This window comes from Actinia tenebrosa, unplaced genomic scaffold (assembly GCF_029948245.1).
Source record: "Actinia tenebrosa isolate PJP-AT-01 unplaced genomic scaffold, QUT_ActTen_1.0 PGA_scaffold3__52_contigs__length_22856419, whole genome shotgun sequence".
NCBI classification, from domain to species: Eukaryota; Metazoa; Cnidaria; class Anthozoa; order Actiniaria; family Actiniidae; genus Actinia; species Actinia tenebrosa.
Genome location: NW_028292580.1, coordinates 13,346,063 through 13,366,143, shown reverse-complemented (window position 1 = coordinate 13,366,143; position 20,081 = coordinate 13,346,063). Strand labels below are relative to the sequence as shown.

At 37.9% G+C, this 20,081-nt stretch overlaps 2 protein-coding genes and 1 long non-coding RNA gene across 4 annotated transcripts; 1 reads left to right on the top strand and 2 right to left on the bottom strand.

Moving 5' to 3' along the window:
- Window positions 1-1,778: 1,778 nt before the first annotated feature.
- Window positions 1,779-2,419, bottom strand: LOC116296170 (uncharacterized). Its single transcript, XR_004197093.2, has 2 exons — window positions 2,315-2,419; window positions 1,779-2,078 (listed from the first exon to the last, which is right to left on the bottom strand). It is a non-coding gene; the product is annotated as an uncharacterized LOC116296170 (long non-coding RNA).
- Window positions 2,420-2,762: 343 nt separating this feature from the next.
- LOC116296168 (uncharacterized) lies at window positions 2,763-8,193 on the top strand. Its single transcript, XM_031704139.2, has 8 exons — window positions 2,763-3,156; window positions 3,319-3,387; window positions 3,722-3,787; window positions 4,343-4,414; window positions 5,196-5,278; window positions 5,380-5,417; window positions 5,779-5,850; window positions 6,028-8,193. Exons 1-8 carry the CDS (start codon window positions 3,020-3,022, stop codon window positions 6,703-6,705), a joined length of 1,215 nt encoding a protein of 404 aa, XP_031559999.1. The 5' UTR covers window positions 2,763-3,019; the 3' UTR covers window positions 6,706-8,193.
- On the bottom strand, window positions 8,017-20,076 carry LOC116296160 (uncharacterized). Of its 2 annotated transcripts, none has more exons than XM_031704130.2 (20): window positions 19,922-20,076; window positions 19,158-19,287; window positions 18,546-18,795; window positions 17,418-17,775; window positions 16,762-17,026; window positions 15,976-16,288; window positions 15,022-15,296; window positions 14,389-14,601; window positions 13,984-14,123; window positions 13,509-13,669; window positions 13,254-13,299; window positions 12,951-13,047; window positions 12,582-12,772; window positions 11,926-12,043; window positions 11,471-11,637; window positions 11,243-11,392; window positions 10,834-11,046; window positions 10,023-10,075; window positions 9,127-9,681; window positions 8,017-8,331 (listed from the first exon to the last, which is right to left on the bottom strand). In XM_031704130.2, exons 2-20 carry the CDS (start codon window positions 19,216-19,218, stop codon window positions 8,226-8,228), a joined length of 3,732 nt encoding a protein of 1,243 aa, XP_031559990.1. In that variant the 5' UTR covers window positions 19,219-19,287; window positions 19,922-20,076; the 3' UTR covers window positions 8,017-8,225. The 2 variants fall into 2 exon arrangements, with proteins under 2 accessions (XP_031559990.1, XP_031559989.1); XM_031704129.2 differs by lacking the exon at window positions 19,922-20,076 and adding an exon at window positions 19,589-19,753.
- Window positions 20,077-20,081: the final 5 nt, after the last annotated feature.

Genomic DNA, 20,081 nt, shown 5'->3' with positions numbered 1-20,081 from the left:
TTTGAATAGCATTTTCAAGTCCTTTAATTGCGTTATAGTAGTTATATTTTGTTTGAAGTTAAATTACTTTCGCTGGAAAGTCTAGGACAAAACCTGCTAAAATGTGTTTGCTCTTTTTGCTGTTTATAGACCTACAAATACAAGTTTTATTAGATATTTACAGTGCGCGAGTTCAATTCTCATCCCTTTTGAGACTAAAGGAGCCCACGAGTGTGGCGGAGGGAGGAGTGGGAGTGGGGGGAGTGCTTTGCATTACCAATAAAAAAATCACGTTTCTTTCCAAGACCATTGTTTTGGTCCCACATTCACTTTATCTAGTGTAGCTATGGTTCTCGTGCTGACTCAAATATTCCAAAAGCCCAACACATGATATTTTTAAAATGTGTCGCCTTGTCGAAAAAAACAACAACAGTGATTGCTAAGCAGCCATCCTTTTAACCAATCATTTATGAATATTCAATATTACCAACCATGACGTCAGAAAAACTGATCCATTCGTTAGACATTTTTTTTCATTAAATTCATTTAATCAAATTCCTCTATTTTTTATCAAAATCTTAAATTAAACTGCACCGGTTTTTGTTTTAGCTTTAATCGCAAAAGCACTTAAAAGAATTTAATCTTAACAATATTGAAAAATATACTAAATTTCACCTGAATTTTCGGTCCAATGGCTCAGCTGTTTTGAGTTATTTGAATAATGGCACTATATTTACATTTTCCGTAGATAGAAAGCTTTTCTCATTGGCCAATCGTAGCAAATAACCAGGTCTTTACCAATGCCATCAATATTTTATTCAGGATCTCTGTATATTCTACCGAATTTAAAAGCTAAAAAAAAAAAAAAAACAACTTCGTTTTGGAATAAAATCGCAAGGAAAAATCTTACTTTGAGGGAAGTGCTTTGAAAGGTAAGATGAAGTTAATTTATAAACGAGAAATCTTTCTTTGCCCTAGAGGATTATATATATTTTTATTTCGGAATACTCTTCAAATAATAGAAATTTTAGGGTAACAGATTCACACTCAAGACCCCAAAACATTGCTCTAAATGTAAAGCTTATTTTCACATGAAATTCTATATTTAATCAGGTATTCTCGATGCTCTTATGTGTGTTAAAACCACAATTTAAAAAAATATGAACGATGTCATGCGACATTAGTCTTGATGTATTTAAGATATGACGAATTTAACTCGCGTAAATTTAACGATATTTAAACACGAAAAAACCTGCAATACTCGTTTTTATTACATTTTCAGTGCGGGACGAAAAGAATGAATGATAATACTCTATTCTTTGTTACTGTTTTCTTGCTATCCTGATGTTGTAATTTTCGATTTTTCGCAAAGTAAATCATGTTTAACCGCAGGGGTCCGAGCTGACTGTTCGAACTACTCCGCACTCAAAATACGTATATCAAGAGTATAAAGGTCTTAGGGATTTAACTTCAGCAGTTTGTGGTTCACAGTTCTTGACTACCATAAATCGAAATTTTTTTTATTTTAAACTTTTTGCACTCATTGGCGTAAAAAATGGAGGCTATTTTTGATATCTGTTTGTTATTATTATTTATTTGAGCAAAAATTATTCGCTTTTACTCTGAAATACTATAGACACACTAACAGGAAAAAAAAAATGATAAACAAGAATTTCAAAAACGTTTCCAATAACGAAAAATAATTATTTTCACCAAGAAGTCGAAATATGAATGAAAAGGAAAAAGGAAAAGGAAAAAGAAAAAAGAAAAAGACTTGACGGATATAATACATACAGGCATACATACATACATGGTTTATTTGTTAACGCAGGTTTACCGAACGCAAGACTGAAGTCCTGATGTGGACCTGCCTATAATAGTAGCTACAGGATAACTTCGGACTGCCTAACGTTTATGTAAGGGTCTTAGAATTGTTGCCAAAGAATGGAAAAAGGAATCACTCGCTTGTGAAAGAACAAATCAAGCAAAATATTATGGCTAACAGAGTATTTGTTCCAACACGATTTGTGTCACATGTTATATCGGATATATGAATTCCAGTTTTGCCTTCCAGAACCAGCAACTCGCCACAATTATCTCTGGAAATAAAAAAACAATATTTAAAATCCAAATATTAAGTGGCATGAAAATACAATAAAAAAAAGAAATGAGAATAAATAAATAAGCATTTTGCAATGTAACTTCTGAAAACTTGCCAATGATGGCAAACCGATTAGGTGATGAGCCATGAGGCCACGTAGCCGTCTGCACTAAATCATCAATTTGGCAATACTGATTTTCCCAAGTTTTGTTAAGTTGAATAGATATAATTTACCTTCCATAAGCAGCATATTTCACTTAATACGAAATGATGATGCTTTTTAATATAAATATGTCAGGAATCATGCCAAAATCTTAGTAGATCTTAGTCATATTTAGTGACATCATCATCCATAAATATAGTTTAATAAATTAATGATAGTTTCTGAAGGAGGAAATATTTCCATAATCCGAGCTCAAATTACGCCGTCAAAAAAATGATATCCTGCTGTATTCGAAAGGTTAAACTTAAATTTATATAAATAAATGTTGTTTCTCGAATGAGTTTCGATTGCGAAAGTCTTATATATGATCTAAAGTTTTCCCCATTGTTTTATGATCAGCTGTTTGTTGAGCTTCATTCATTCGATGAACTTGGCCAAGTAAAACAAGTTTTCCTCAACAAATCCCTAGCCTCCCCTCCTCTCTCTTTCTAGACAAAATATCACATGATTTCCTATACTTCCTATTGAAAGACCTCTCTTCGCTCTCCATGCAGTAACATGTCGCCATCAGTCTCTATAGCTTAGTTCCACTAATTCTGGTAATTTCTATTCATACTATTCTATAAAAATCGATGAAGCGGTCGTCACGTCATTCAAACAACTCGCATATAATTATAAACACTCTTGGCATACTCCTAGCTTGTCCTAGCTGGTACACGAGTAAATTGAACACTTCCCTAACAAAACCCGCACCGACGAAGTTTCGAGTTCCTTAGATGTATTCTTCCGCAAGTTCTAGACGTTCAAGCAACCCAAGATATAGTGATTATGAATATAGGTCCAACTATCGGAGAGAATTTGACAATAATGACGAAGAAGATGATGAATTATCGATAGAACAAGACCAGAATGAGTACGTCCTTCTATTTTTTCAAGCAATATTATTTTACTAAAGAATTTCCTGATGCGAAATGGTGGAGGATAAGACTCTAAGTTTGTAGTTCATTTGGAAGTACAAACTACGAATATACTGGGCTGCTTCAAATTTGAATAACCAAGTCTCGTATTGTTATAGGTTTGAATATACTCCGAGACAACTTTCACGTCCAAGAAGCTTTGTTGGAAGAGAAGAATTCACAGAAAGGTAAACTTTTTGTGTTATATTATGAAGCTTTAATTTCTCAGCTTTTTATCGTTATGCTAAGTCTGGGTAAACTCCAGTTTATAAATGAATACGTGTACTTCAATCTATTTGCTGCTCTGTCGTTCTTGAATACAATAGAAAATTATACGATATTTGTAGAAAGGATTAGTTTAAATAGAGGTTCAATTAAAGCGTATTTGAAGTGCACTTTTAGTTAAACATTTATTTGGAACTTGTTTTGCTTTATGTTTTTGTGGTGTGTTGCATGCACTGGGTGATTACTAATGCACAGAATATGTAATACTAACCATAATATCGGCTTTATTATATGCAGGCCTGAATACAACTACCCAAGAACACAAAGACCCTTAAGCTATAGGAAAATCGATCTTATTGATAGGTGAGAAATATAGTTATATTGTCTATAGTACAAATACATGGTCTTGGAAGATTCCAACCATCCATGTTAAGTTAAAATACATTAATATAATTTTAGTTTTCTGTTAACCAAAAATGTATTTACATTTAAATGGATTTCAAAACGATTAGCATTGTATGATTTATAGTCATAGTGTGTTGCTATTATTTTCTCATATTATGAATTCCGTTTGGGAAAATAGATGGAGCTTTATGATAGAGAAAGACTGATGACTCAATGTTGTGTTATACACAACGTGGTCAAACAACATGGGGAGTCCCTGAACCGTGATTTTCGGGCGCGCAAATGCAATGTCTACCTCGTGGCCGAATATAAATTGTCTAGTTCTATTTTGACAGCTTATTTTAGCTGCAGGCATTTTAGTTAATGGGGCCCCTGACCTATTTATTTCGTCACTAACGCCGTGGCATGACCCACAGTCACACAGTTGACTAACACAGCTAACTTTAAAAACTACTGTCCAAAATATATATCATTTATACTAATTGTAATTATATTATTTTTCTATTAAATCAGAGATATAATTGACTATCCCAGCAATGTGAGGAGTCGAACTGTTCGACGAGCAAAATCTGACGTTTTTGAAAGGTACTTTTGTCATAAAATGTTGAATTCCATAACTTTCTATATCCAGTAATGAGAGATATTGTCTTTGTTTTTGATGGTAGTTCCGCGGTAAAGGAACGATTGTCAATTATGTCCCTTTTTTCAATTTATAAATCCGCACTCCTTATATAATTTCTTCTAATTTTAACAAAATTTCCTTGACTTGTTCCCAAGTAAAAGAGCCATAGTATATATCCTAAGCTCCCACAAGTCCGAAAGGACTTACATTGCTAAATAAGCGAGACGTTATTTTCTGTTCAATCGAAAAAACATGCTTCACATGAGTGAGGGTGTGGACTCATGGAATGCGCATTGGCACTCGTAATTATAAAGTACCTTTATTGGTCTTCAAGGGGAACGAGGCAGTAATTAAAGTGCATTAACAACATAAGTGAGCCCAAGGCTACATGCTCTTATAAATGACTAATAACAAACTAGTACAGTGAAATTTCCGCCCTCCAACTGAGATTGTCTTACACCAAGTCAAAGCTCTTTTTACTCGAGCTCTTTGAAAAGGAGCAAAAATTTGTTTGGAATGAATTTGAACTGGTAATAGGAGGAACGTCATTCCAACTTATATGGCATCAATTTTGCGCAACAAGCTTATACACGGTTTTGTTGCTGCATCTTACAAATCATAAGAATGCCGGCATCTGTACACGTTTTACACGTTTATTGGCATGGGAACTTACAAGGGTATGTTTGTAAGAAGATTTTTATTTTCTGATTTCTCAGAGTTTTTGATTGTTTTCGATGTTTGCAGACACACAGAAGAAGATCATCTAGACGAAATGGACAGCTCAAAAATGCACCGAAGTAGCATGGAAAACCTTGCTGCTATAGCGAGTAAGTCATGTTCCACAGATATCACAGATATATTTTGAATATAATCAGTGCATTTACCTGGTGTAGGCCGGGTTAACCATGTTAATTGCTCTTTGTTGCAGCGCCTCCAAATGTACGGTCATTCAAGGATCAAGAAACGGTAAGAAACAGTTTACAGTTCAAATAATAATTTATAGGATTTTTCAAACGGAGTTTTAGATATTAAACAAGCAAAGAATATATATAAACACTGAAATAATATCAAAATACAAAATATAGGTTAACTACTCCTCCCCTGGGATTTGCTATAGTTTCAGATCCCGCATACAACTTTAGCCAATCAAAAAAGCAAGACAAACTAGGCCCATCATTGGCAATTGGTAGTCGTTCAGAGGGACCAAGGCCATGTCGTACATAGGTCTTCATTTAACACTGTGGTTATCTCTCGAATTCTCAGCACGATTCGATGCTATTTTCCTTTAAACTTGATTTTGATTTTTGGTGTTTTTATTTGACTGTAGATGATCCAAGAAATCAAGAAAGAAAACTTTGATTTAAAACTGAGACTTTACATGGAACAGAAGGAACGAGAGGTACGTATATCCCCGCAAGAACATGGGACTCCCTTAAAACGACCCTCGCCGTCCCGTGGTCCCTTTTTCATGTCCTCATCCTCCAACTTCGATCCCACTTTCAGTTGCCCTTACTTGAACATATGGAGTTAGTAACTCATCATTTCACTTGCTCATCGTAAAATCTTGTTTTGGCAGCGCCTTCATGAGGAATATCAGCAAAAAGTTTTAATTCTTGAAACGGATCTAACTGAATCTCTTGATGAGCTAAGTGATGCTCTAGAACGAGAAAAGGACTACGAAATATCGCTGAATAATGCAAGGAGGAGAGAAAAGGCGTTACTCATCAAACAGCGTCGCTTAGAAGAGACAATGAGAGAGCAAGACGAGGAGATCAAATATTTAGCGGAGACTAGATCAACGTTAGATCTTTCACAGGTTCCTCCATGTGATGCTACGACACAAACGGATCGTCCTTATTACGAAGAAAGAGGAATAGATACAGGGATATCAAGGAGTAAGGAAACCTCCGTGCGAAACTCAAGTAGAAGTCGACCGCCTACAAAAGTACCGCCCCAAGAAAATGCCGTCGATGGAAAAGGCGGGAACAAACAACCACCTGAAGGAGTGGACTTATTGAACTGCGCATCGATATCTCGTAAAGAACAAATTCTAGGAGAGGCAAGAAGAAGGAGAACTCTGAAATCTAAGAAAGACAAGCAAAGGAGGAAAACTTTAGACGAGATGCCAGAAGCTGATCAAACACAAAAAGTCGTAGTCAAAAAGAAAAATGGTTTGTTTAGTAAGTTGCTTTGCTGCTGTAGTTCGAAGAGAAGTCAGTCCGAAGCTTATGAGCGAACCATAGAAAAGGCATAAATTTTTAACGATTGAAATTTTTTACCGGCCAAACAAAATCTTAATTTTCGTTTCTTAAATTCGACCTTTTGGAGCATGGAATAATGGGGCTCAATTAGGAAACCAAATCGAGTCCCAAAATTTGGCCCACCAATATGCACCACCATGTCCCTCAGTATCATTCTATCTTAGAATTGATGAGACAAATGAATGCGGGTTTGGTTTTTATTCCTGCATGGGATTATAGTATGGCAGAAACAGCTAGGTATCCGTATTAATCTTTACAAATTAGCTAAACGCAATCGCAAAGCATTCACAACCCATTCACGCGAGGTCTTATATTGATCTCATCATATAGAATCATACACCGCGCAGATTGTACCATAGATGAAAAAATGTTTTGACACAAAGTGTATTTTAATTCCGTCATGAGGTAAAAGTCTTATTAATGTTATTCATATAGTTAGTCATTTTAGCACTTCGGCGAGATCATTTTTGATCTGTCAATAATGTGAATTCGGATAAATGACAGTTTGAATAGATTTTTTTAATGTAAAAATACATTTTTAAAATTATCTTTCCCGATAAGGAACCGGAAATAACCGGAAAAGCAAAAGATTAAAAGCTAATAGCATCAATGTATTATTTAATGTTAAGAAGCAAACGCATGCAAAAACGGATCTAAGAATCAAATTTATATTTCTACGCCATGTAATTTGTACAGACGAATTTCGGTAGCAACCTGAATATTCTTGGGATACTTTACTAATCGATGGTGTACAGGCATTTCTAGAAAATGAAATTACGAAATGACAAAATAAAATAGATAATGGCCGCCATGTTGGGGATGAGATGCCAAAAAGTTCTTATCCCGCTTGGTGACGTTGATGTAAATCCCACACTAGGAAACTCGGGATTCGCGCTTAATAGTCACGTGATTATTCCCCGCCTTTTCTCGGAGGAAATAAGGCTAATTTTGTCTGTAAAGAAAAGTAAAGGTCAGTGACCGCTTTCTTACAGTGAACAAGAAAATCGGCTTTAATGAATGTTCCCATTTCGTATAATTTCTTCATTTGAGATATCTGATATATTGAGATATCATCAGTAATCCACCCCTAGAGATGGCAAATTTGGCTATTATTGTTTGTATCATATTTCCAGATCCTGTAACGAAAAGTGAAGGTCCGTGACCGCTTGTGTTACAGGATTGGGAACTAAAAGTCGACAGCTTTATTTGTCTTCCAACATGGCGGAGATTGGTCACGTGACATTGATTTTAGACAGTGTCGTCTAAATATAGTAATAAAAACCCAAAAATAATAGGTCGAAAAGTCGTAGTAATAGTTTTTAATATGTACATATATTCTTACAAGAATTGTGGACCAAATTCAGTATTTTACTTCTTGCATTGGAAACTCGGCAATGCATTCATGTATTCCATAGTTATTAGGAGTATATATTATATTTGAGCCATACATTTATAAATAAATATATTATTAATAGACTGTATTTCGTGGAGAGATTTTTAGTGCTATAGATTATTAGCTGCAAGGGTCCGTAACAGCAAACAAATAATTATCTTTTTCCTCAGACATAAGGGGTTCAATTCTCCTGTGATAAACGGGATCTTTCTCTTTGTGGAACAACCTGGGAATACAAAGGATTGAGATATCAATTATCATACGTTCAATAAGGGTATCCTTTTAGTATTTAGTGAAAATTGAGGTACTTCATGTTAAAACTTTAACAAATAGGCATCAGTTTTGTATGTGTCTGTCCTCTTACTGACGAAAAATTGTGTCAACACATTGTCAAATTAGTGTGGATCCGCATACTACTTTGCAATGTAATGACGAAATTTACCGTCAGTAAGAGGACAGACACAATAAACTGATGTCTTTTAATTTATTTTTTTTACAATAACAAAGACGATAAAAACTTCTCATTTTTAGTGATCAAAACACCCAACGGAAAGAGCGCGCGCTCGTTGACGTCAGCTTTATCTGTCTGTTCTCTTATTGATGATAAAAAATAACCAATCGGCGCGCAAGAAATTTGCAAGTTATTGTAAGATTGCTCATTTTACCGACTCCTTGCTTTTTCATGTTCCGCACTCCTCTTACTAGACCCCTCGCCTACCCCTTCATTCGACCCCTCGTCTATCCCCTTACGTTCAACCCTCGCCTACCCCCTTACGTTCAACCCCTCGTCTACCCCCTCTCTTTGCACCCCTCGAGATAATGATTATTCAAGTGCCTAGAGTAAATGCGGTTGACGAGCCACAGTCTTCCGACCCCATAAGTTAGTATCGACAGTAAGGATACAACCTCATTAACAGATATTCAACATAAGTGAATATACCCTGTTAATAGTTTATGGGCACACAGGTATTATTTTCAGCCACTTTGAATCTATATTGAAAGGGTTCTTTACAGTACTTACCAGAAGTCTTGGCCTCGTAAAGCTTCATACTTCTTGTGTTGTGAATCAATGATTGGAATCTTATTCTTCTCCAATAACCACCCTTCGTTTTCAAAAGGTCCCGGATTAAAACCTTTGGTATTTTTCAAATTATCATCGCTGTCACGTGGTTGTAATTTCCCGGTCTTCCTTGCGAAAGTGTCAACGCTGGGATCAGAAACGACTGACAGTGAAGGGATTTCATGCATCGAAAATCCCGGTTTTTGGAGCGCCAGCTTCTTTGGAGGGTCCTTAAGCAGCCCAATTAATTTAGCAGGCTGATTTGCAGCTCTTCGGCCACGAGCTATGAGCTCTGTCTCCGTCAAACAACGGTGAGTTCGAAATATTGGATCATCAACGACTATCTTGTCTTGCCATAGTTTTGCCGCTGCTTCTTGTGATTGACGGAGTTCTTGTTCTTTGATATCTCCCGCCGCATGAATAGACTTGACGGGCTGCAGATCCAAGTATGTTGGTCGAGGTCTCGAGAGATTTATGTCAAAATCCTTATCTCTAAATGGCCAAGGAAATATTTCCCTAGAAGATGATAAATGTGCAAAAAGTTACATCATTAGGGAGATCAAGAGACTATGAAGAGGTAAGACTTATTTATCTTTACTGCTGTTTTCCATATTCTGCGAACTCAGACATTTTAACGGCTTGTAAATTTTTTTTTTACTGCCGCTAGTCAAGAACATAAAAGGTACCGACCGACTATTTTTTATTGACGTACGGCAGCGAAAAACTATAGTCTATTTAGTCAGTCTATTTCGATGGGCTTCCTCTTTAGAACTTGGGGAAGTGCATCAAATGAAACTAGCTCTACAAGAGAGTATAAGGTTGGTTTTATTTTTAACTGCAACTACTTTATAACTCACCGATCGACTGTTGGTTTAAGAATGCTAGAATGAAGAACATTTTCTTTCCATGGCTGAAAATAATAAAATGTGACGTGAGTTACGCTATGCTATGCTGAAGCGTAGTATATTTACAAGCTAGAGTAATGTAGTCATTGTGTAGAAAGGTTTGGCGTGGTGTGGTATAGCGTATTGTGTAGTACAGTGTTGTGTGTTGCATTGTTATGTTATATGATAATATCTGATGTGTGCTGTAGTTTAGGATGGCGTGTTGATGTGTGTCCGGATCAATCTTAGTGCGGTGTGGTATGATGAAGTGTGGCGAAGTGCTGAGTGAAGTGGTATGGTATGGTGTGATATAGTGTGGTGTGGTGCTATTTGGTGTGGTGTGGTGTACAGTAGCGTGGTTTGGTATGGTGTGGCATAGTGTGGTGTGGTGTACAGTAGTGTGGTTTGGTGTGGTGTAGCATAGCACGGTGTGGTGTGGTGTGGCATAGCACGGTGTGGTGTGGTGTGGTGTGGTGTGGTGTGGTGTGGTATGGTGTGGTGTGTAGTGGTATGGTGTGGTGTGGTGTGGTGTGGTGTGGTGTGGTGTGGTGTGGTGTGGTGTGGTATGGTGTTATTTGGTGTGGTGTGGCATGGCTCGGTGTGGTTTGGTATGCTATGGCATGGCGTTGTGTGATGTGTTATGGATTAGTGGGGTACAGTATAACATACTAACTTAATAAAGTATAGCATATATAGTGTTGTAGTAGTAGAAAGAGTTAAGTGGATATAAGCAGAAAGTCATAACCAACCATGGGCAGGTATTATTCGTATTATTAAGTCTCACCTTGTTAAGTTCATCAAGCCGCGCACTATCAGGTTTCTTATGATGAAAGTTCGATTCGATTGACGTTTTCTTCCCAGGGAATACAAATCCATGTGGCGTTCGCCATTTCTCTATTGAATTCAAATGTTCTCTCTTTTTGACGGCGCCAGGGTCGACAGGTAGGACAATTGCCGAGTTGAATCTCGGACAGTAAGTAAAGCAGCTATCCTTTTCCTAAAATTGGTTTAAAAAAGTTGATAAGATGGTTAATAGTGTGTACTAGCTTTAGCCCCGTTAGGCTGATGAGAGTATAGGAGATATTTGGCTATAAGCCTATTCTGCTCTATTTCACACAGGATTGCCATAGAGACTGCCCTATGGAGAAATCTATAAGCAGCCATGACAACCATATCATACGACTTTGTCTCACCCTGGACATCATCTGTCTTAGTTTCTCCTTTGCCAGTTCTGTAGTATTCAAACTTTGAATGCTGTAATTGTGGGCTACTTCCATAAAGAGTTCAGATCTGTCGACTGCTATTGTCCTCGGCCTTTCTCTTTCCATAGCTTTTGTAATTTTCTTCAAAATATTCCAGAAAAAAATGTTAATACCTGACAAGAATACAAGGCACACAATTTCACTTACTTCCAAACTTACTATGTTTTCCAGCACAAAATTCTTTTCATCTGTATTCATTCGTTCCTTTAGTTTTTTCTCGTACGATAGGTTATGGGACTGCAAAGGCGTCCATGGTCTTCTAGGTTTGGTTGCTGCAAGTCCTATCAGGGCCTGACGTTGTCTTGTGGACTCTATTTCCTCTAGCTCTGCCATATCAAAATAGAGTATAAAAGTTAAGACACAGGAATATGATGCGAGGTCGAGTGCAGCGTCACAGGAGAGGACCCTCGGTACGACTTCTTCCATCGCGAGGAAAGTTACAGCTTGTAACTTTGTTGTAGCTTTGATGGACCCAAGCCAAAACACTTAATAAAAGTGATGTTTCTCTTTGTAGCAGAAATGAGCGAAACGCGCGGTTTCATGTCTTTCAAGTTCATGTCTTTGGAAACATTTAGTAGCCTGTTTCTTTAAACAGCATGTTGCAAAATACGTACCTCCAAAGTCTTCTGCGGATAGGGGCACGCCAAACTCTCGACTCATGGAGATGATCATTTCAGCACTTGGAAACAAGTCTGACTGGGTAGCCTCCCGAAGCTTGGTTACTCTGAGAATCTGAAAAAAGGAATAATAGGTAAAATATTAAGGCTTAAGTAAAGTACCTCCACCTGAGTGAAACCAAATTTTCTTGTTATTGTATGGGAATACTGCGAAAAAAGCGAAGGGTCGTCCTTCACGAATTTTCAAGATGTGATCCTATTGGAAGGCACACATGTGTAGAACAATAGAAAGCAATGACCTTTCCCCAACCCCGCCCCTAAACCTAACCAATCACAGGGGACGTTGCAAATTCGTGAAGCCTAAACCAAAGCGACGGGTCAGCTGGATTCGTCTAGACTTCGAGCAGTCCCACTTTTCTCTCTAGACTCAGTAAATACGAGTTTTTGGGATTCCTGTGGATGCGCGGTGATTGGAACCGAGTAGGCGGGGAACAGAGAGAGGAAAAGTAGCCAACTACTGGCTCCAATCCCCACGTGTCCACAGGAATCCTAAAAATTTGTCTTTACTGAGTTTAGAAGGAAAAGTTGGACAACTCGCCTTTAGTCTTTTTTGGCAGATTCGATAATGTTCTGGGTTAAAAAAAATCTCCTACCTTATCAAGTTTAGTGAGTGCCTCAAAGCACGGTTTTGGGACCAAATCTCTGACATACAAAAGTGGATTCTTTGCGATGGATTGAAGTGGTTCATGCAGACGGACTCGACACAGATCAACATCCAAAGATGCGTACAAGCGACTCGAAAATGTCATTTCTGAATTGTACAAGACGTTGAATACCTCTGGGTCTGAAACCAAACATCGGATTTATTCGTTGATCATTAAAAATCATTTAGTAAATATGATAGCATGTTTTTGATTGATAATTTTACCAATTGATTGCGCGCTAGACTAGGCCACTTCCACTAATTCTCTGTATCTTAGCAAGCATACAATCATCTGTATACAGAAAAATAGCTAACTCACCTGGTTCAAGCGGTCTGGGTAGTCCATGCCACAGTCGTTTAATTCCTTCATTAGCGATTCCTTCGAGGACAAACACATGGAACTGTCCATCCAACACCTGACAAGAATGAGTAAACATGAATTGTTTAGTTCTATACTTCCATTAGCAAGATTTTTATGACACGACTTTATTCAATAATATTAGTATTGGAATCCTCATCAAAATTGAATGAATAAAGTAGAGAGGGAAAACTAATTAGACCTTCATATAAAGGAGGCAATGAAAAAATGTTTCTAAATCATATTTACTGGTCAAAAGCCTACCTGGAATCCCGTGATAATATCAAGAGTGGTGCTCGTCCTTTGATCCCTGGTGAGAAACGGCAAATCTCAAGATTAGAATCAGACTCAAACTCTCATTTACATTTGAGCATACGGTGAACGCTTCGACAAGCATCGTTAAAGTCACATTCTTTCGTCTTCACCAAGTCATTGCTTCCCTCTTTGACCCTATGCCTTTCCCATCACCCTGTGCGGCCCTCCGCAAATTAATCGACCATATATGGTTATCGAACTCACTTGGACAGCTTGTAGGTTGATAATGCGGCTTGGATCACGTGCTGAGGGAGTGAATCTAATTCCAGTGCCTCAGCATTGATGGCGGTCACTTCGTTTTGAATTCGTCTTAAAAATTTACTGTTGGAGTACTTGAATATGTAGACAATGCGTCCAAAAGGACACTGTAAGAATAAGGCAAAAATGTATGTGAGCTTGATTATTTTTATGAAATATATTCAACGTGTTACAATAACCACAATGCAGTTTGAGCATGGTATGTCATCTACTTTGATGATACTTGTTAAAAGTAACTTCACATTTGTGAAAAAAAGTACGCACTTTGACTTTGAACTATCGATTGGAGATGAGAGAAAGTACGAAAATTATTGCATTTCATGAAACAAGCTTACACAACTGATAAAATTTGTTATAATTTCCTCAAAATATAAAGTAGTTAAAATAATATAAGGCAGATTTAAGTAAAGATCTTCAATACCTCTGTAGGAACACCAGGTTTTTCAGTAGGGAATGTATCAACTCGTTCACCAGTGGTGCTTAAAGGATACGCCAGGTTGACTTTAATCTTTAGTTCGCTTCCTGCCTCTAGATAGTTGGCTGTTGGCATGGGCTTGCTCTCTGTATAGAACGATCAAAATATCATAAGACAAGCTGTAGTTAGATAAACGGCTAACAAGGGCCAGGTGATCAAAGTGCCACAGTCGCTACAGGAATGGATCGCACTCTAAATAATATAAAAGAACTCAAGCACAATTTTTCAAGCGTTTTTAAATATTTCTCTTTCTCACCCCTTCCCTATCACCTCTTTAGCTGCTCAGCGCCGGGGAACCTAGAATGCATCCTGCTAATCTAACTGAATAAGTCTAAGAATCTGCAAACTTACGTGGCCCATCGACGTTTCCAGGACGACCAACAATGGCACCATCGGGACCTTCATGACCAAGGTTAGTGTCAGGGATTGGACAGCAGTGAATGGGTGATCGTAATTCAAGTAGTGTTTGGCCAAGTAATAAGCCGGATAAATCAAACTTTGCTATTCCATATGGATCCCAGGTTTTTTCACGTCCTTGGAATGGGTTGTGCGTAGTACGCCGTCCTAAAATTGGTGATTCGAGATGTCGATGTTAAGAGCATAGAACATATGTCATTAGCTTTAGGGCTATGCCTCTATTCATTGATAAAGTTTGATTAGCTTATATTACATTAATGTTGTTGAACCCTTATTCCCAAGGTAACGTCACTTGGCTTGAAATGGGAAAAATTTACGCACAAGTGGACTGGGTCTATTAAATGGTACATATGCGCGCGCACGCCCAAATGCTAGCGATACTAGCAACTGAAAAGGCCGTAGAAGAAAAGGCAATCTTCACACACCCATTTTAATATTCGTGGCATTTTGGGTTCTTGTCTTCTGTTAATCAAATTTCAAAAACCAAAGACCAGAGGCTTCGGGATGTCTTGGTCGCGAAATTACGAAAATGAGTGTAAGTCAAAAAAAAAAAGTTGTATTCCTTACCGGCCACTATAGCCACATTATTGATCATTTCATCCTCAGGAATCTCTCCAAAAATCGAAGGTTTTGTTTTCTGGCTTTTAATCTTACGGTCCCTGTCATGGACCTCGATCTGTAAGGGAGGTCCTTGTAGATATTCTGCTAGCAAATCTTTATTAATAGTCCCAAGGAGAACCACGCTGATGTCTGACCAGAAGATCTCACGACCATGCTCACGACCTTTACTTGTATGCTTGTTTTGGTTATAAAACTGATATTCTAGATGCACTGGTTTACACCTTGAAAACAATTAAAATAGCTATTAACATAAATACGAGACAATACTGGATGTTATAATTTAGGGGAAAATTAAAATATAGGTATTGAACTGGTAATCGGAATTTTAGAAATTATTTTTTTGTTGAACCACTAGAAACTACTAGGAACGGATGGCAGAGCGAGAACGTCTAGGATAAAAATATAGAAATATGTTTGCTGCAGTCCCTTCCCCCTCCCCACCACTTTACCCTGGCCTTAGGCTATAGACCCTTTGTAGCACGTTGGAATGCAGCTCATTTTGGAGGACATAACAATAGACTTCCAATTGTCAAGAGATTGTACTTCTTTTGTTTTGCAATTGTCCTCCAAATAAGCCTTTTCATAGTTTAAGAATCGATTCCACTGCACATGCGATTTTATCCCGAATTTCTCATCTTCTTTTGTTTAATTAAGAACAAAAGAAGGTTTAGACAAAAGAAGGTGAGAAATTCGGGATAAAATCGCATGCGCAGTGGAATCGATTCTTAAACTATGAAAAGGCTTATTGAGCTGCTTTGACGACACATGCAAGGGGTCTATTGCCTTTGTCAGCTCACATACGGGTGCCAACTTGATGACAACTTTGGTACCCTAAGATGGCGTCCAATGCAGCTACAGTATGCCGTATATCAAAAAAGAAAGAAAGAACTTTCTACATACTTTTCCTTCAACTGCTGATAGGATAACGGAGTATTTGGCATACTGCTGGCTGAATTCACTTGTATTACCATAGGATTAAGTTCTTTTCTCTGTGTTTCTGACAAAAGTTGATTATCAAGGGTCACTGAAAGCAACAAGTCTTGGATATTTCCAGATGGCTTCTCAAGGCGAGCAGTAGTGGTCTTGATTCCAGAGAAAAGCTGGGATAGCTTGACGGAGATAGTGGCTGTACCGTGGACTCGTACGTGGGCAGCGGCTGCAGCAGCTACATCTCGTTTGTTTGGGTGTTTACCGTGCAGATGTTTCTTTTGTTCTGTCGAATAAAATGATTGTCAAATTTCCCGAATCATGATCTCATGGAGATATTTTGCTTCTTATGCACATAGCAGAATAGTTCGAATTTTAAGGCAATTCTAAGATCACTCCCAGTCGGCTTTGGAAAAGACAGCGAAGGTTCATCAGAGACCGTTCTTATATTCCATTTTCCCCCATTCAAGTATAAATGACCCGACTTGGAGTATCACTACCCCGTGGTCCTCACCCCCCACTGAATAAGATGGTAGGCTATTGAGGGTTATTCTCAAGCACCTCCACGCAATAACCAGCAAATGAATAAATTATTAATTTATTTACGGCCAATATATATATTTTTGCAATTCAAAAAACAGCTACCACTAGTTATCTCAAGTTGATATGCAATATCCTTTCACACAAGTCCTCTTGAAAAGCCACGTGTATATCAGGTATACATATCGGGCCAAATGAAGATCACAAGATATTACTTACTATTCGCTAGCTCTTCCATTTGTGCTGCTGTTTTTGATTTCCGTCGTCTAGGAGTCAGTCTTGCTTCATCAGCTTTGGATTTTGACATCCTGCTTGATGTTTCAGCATCTCTTGGCGTGTCCGGCACGGGTGGAGTTACTCCTGCGAGTTGCGCGATTCGTCCAAATTGTGGAGTATGATTTTCATCGATTCGGACCTGTACGCGTACCAAGCTTTGTTGACCAGGTGTTGTTGGAGTCTCAGGGATAGAAGTGGATGGGTATGACTAATGAAAAGAAGAAAGAAATTAAAGTCAATGGAACTGTGTAGTTTTGATGAGTCGGTATAATCACTTGATAAAAAATTGTAGCAATTTTTAGATAGCGCCTATAATTCTTACTCTAGCGACATACGATGTATTAATGACATTGTGAGTTTGAAGCGCGATTTCTCTCTTTTTTACCGCGCAAAAAAAAAAAAAAAAAAAAAAATCTTTCAAGAAACAGCTATCAAGGGCATCTAACCCAAGTGTGTCGGATCTTGTATAAGAAAATCCAAGTGACTTATGCATTGTCAACATGGCGGCAACATTATTTTTTTCTGCGAAAATGTACGGGGGTCAAGCCATTTTTGTATTTGCAGAAAACCAGTCATAATCTTAAAAGTATATTTAATACCGATGGCGCTGTTGTAGCTCTACTTGGATCCGACTGCTTGCTTTCACTTTTTTGCTCAGCTGCTTTAGACGGCGACTTTGACTGATTTGATTCCGCGCCATTTGTCTCTACGACACCAGCTGGCGTTTCTATCACAGATTCTTTGGGTTGTAAACTGTGAAACGACTTTGTTTGCTTCATGACTAGTGATCTAACGCAGCTATCGTCTCCTTCTTCGCCTATTGCTGGGAGTCTGAAGGCTTTTGGTCGATCAAATCTTGCTTTTGGAGATACTCTGTCTTTTGTATCCCATATTTTGAGCTCCAGAGAGTGATCGTACAATTTAAGGAGAAGGTCTTTTGTAATCGTTAACTTGTGACTGCAGACAGAAGAAAAAATAAAAAAAAATAATAACTGGTTTGATTTTGTACTGGTTTGATGCTGGCCCCTTATTAGTGTTGCTAAAGACACAACTTGGTCTAATCAAGGTACAGTATGCCACAAATGAAGCAGGGGTGGGGTGGAGGGCACTTGGTCTGCTTTTGAAACGAACCACAAACCATGACCATATCATAGGCATGAAATCTTTACATCAACATAAACCCTAATGAAAAACATCCCCGTAAAGTGGCTTGATAATGCTCAATAGAACATTTCATTTTTAGGGGAGTCAGAATGGCATGTGGTAAAATGCTCGCCTCTTACTTCTGACGTCCAGGGTTCATATCCCAGTTGCCCCAATGTAAACTGTTGGTTCTCCTTCTGACTCTGAGGGTTTTTCCAGGCTCTCAGGGTTTTTCTCTCTCCTTTCAAATCAACTCTAACTAATTCAAACTGGTTAGAGATGTGCTCTGGGGTTATATATGGACTCGCTGGTTAGGGGCGCCTCCAAAGGCACCTTCACATGCTTTCTGTTAGATCCTGTGAGCTGCACCACTTGGGGTGGTGATTAGCGATGACAAGGTTTTTTTATTTCTATTCCAGACTGTTAAACCAGCTTAAAACTTCAATACAAATTTTATACCTATCTAAGGCTTCAGCCTCATAACAATGTACTCCATCTGGTGGTCAATCTCATTTAAACTATAGATTAGTATGAGTATCCCCTCCCCCTCGGGTATTTGGGCTTTGTATTAATGAATAGCATACCTGTGAGTCCAGGCAACCCAAGTCTTATTCCCTTCTCTCCATGTTTTCAAAACCTTGGATTCATTTTCCATGTATATCTTTGCAGCAACTCCATAAGTTACAATATCAGTCTTGATTGGCTCTACATCATCGGGTAACAGTTTGTACTCAATGTGGAAGTAATGATGAGGTTTGGGTGCTTCGTATACACGTCGGCGTCCCTTAATACCACCAATTCCTTTAGTGTTAGGTTTGAGGATTTCTTCTTCAACTGAGTGTACACATAAAGAGGGTATCTTGTTAATTATCTAGAAAAAATGTGTCCTTCTCCCTTTCCCATTTATGCCCCCCACCCCCTCTCCCCTCCCCCCTTTTCCTTCACCTCTCCCAAAAAATATCACATCTTTTAAAAAAAAAGCCTGTTATATGAACCTGTCTTCCACTGAGTGTGCATGAAATTAGCGTCAGGGGGAGGGGAAGGGGTGCCTCAGCCCACTGGAAGGTGATGTAAGAACAACGCTCAATTCTCCTAATGTCGTTCATAATCAATCATTATCATATTTATGATATTTATTATCACATCATATAAAATGGTTATCGATAAATAAATCATAAAATCTGAATAAAACTAACCTGTTGGAAATGCTTTGGCTACGGTCAAATTCAAAGTAACTTTGTGTTGTTCATCAGACATTTTCAATTTTCGTTTAAGTTTGTTTCCGCAGTTTTAAGGTTTTTTGTGTGTGTTTGCTTGTCTCGGATGCTGGCGAGATAATAAAGCAAAAATTGTTTACAGAGAGTTATAGGCTTCTGACTTAGCGTTTAGCTTGCTGGCTTAAACACTGAGGGTCTAAAACTTCTACGCCGATCTACTTTTCTTCAAGCTCGAAACAGCAACAGAGCTTTAAATAAGAAACTGACAGCTTAACTTGGTAAATACTCAATCCTATAATGTAACTGATATTAAAGGAAAGCTACGCTTTAATTCCCTAAAAATAAGAAACAAAACAAGCTTAATGTTGACGCCGGTCACTAAGATAGTAGACTGAAAAAGGCTTACTTACTTTCAAATTGTAAAATTCTTTGATCGATTTTCACAGTTATGGGCATCGATGAACATTGTGAAGTCAAAAAGGTAGAAAGATTTGAGATCGGCCTTTCCTGGAGGCATTTGACTTTTGTTGTAATATAGTGTTGCTAGGTTTTCAGCCATCGAACAATCGATCATATTGATTATGACATCACTATGAGCCCACGAACAGCTGAACAGCAGCTGTTTTACCATAGTACTTCATGTACTTCGCTGATAATGACTTCAATATCAATAATAAATATTTTAAACCCTAAAATACTAACTTTAAACGCATACACTTAACATAATGCGTTTTAATAAATACCTTTTACGCTAATACCCAAAACTTTTCAAATTTTCCTTTAGATATATTGGAAATCTTTTATCGTTGCAAGAATACATGAGGTTTTTTCCTTTTAAGGTCGTTGCTTAGTTACGGAGTATTAGTCTCCTTGGATGTTCAGAATGCTTTGTTCACGGTGACA

Bases quoted from the DNA above. Each gene is read 5' to 3' on its own strand.
- LOC116296168 (XM_031704139.2), top strand. From the start codon at position 3,020: ATGTATTCTTCCGCAAGTTCTAGACGTTCAAGCAACCCAAGATATAGT. The intron at 5,279-5,379 runs GTAAGTCATGTT...TCTTTGTTGCAG, and splicing joins AAACCTTGCTGCTATAGCGA to CGCCTCCAAATGTACGGTCA. The intron at 5,418-5,778 runs GTAAGAAACAGT...ATTTGACTGTAG, and splicing joins CATTCAAGGATCAAGAAACG to ATGATCCAAGAAATCAAGAA.
- LOC116296160 (XM_031704130.2), bottom strand. From the start codon at position 19,218: ATGTCTGATGAACAACACAAAGTTACTTTGAATTTGACCGTAGCCAAA. The intron at 14,602-15,021 runs GTAAGGAATACA...CACCAATTTTAG, and splicing joins TAATGTGGCTATAGTGGCCG to GACGGCGTACTACGCACAAC. The intron at 11,047-11,242 runs GTGAGACAAAGT...AACCAATTTTAG, and splicing joins TAAGACAGATGATGTCCAGG to GAAAAGGATAGCTGCTTTAC.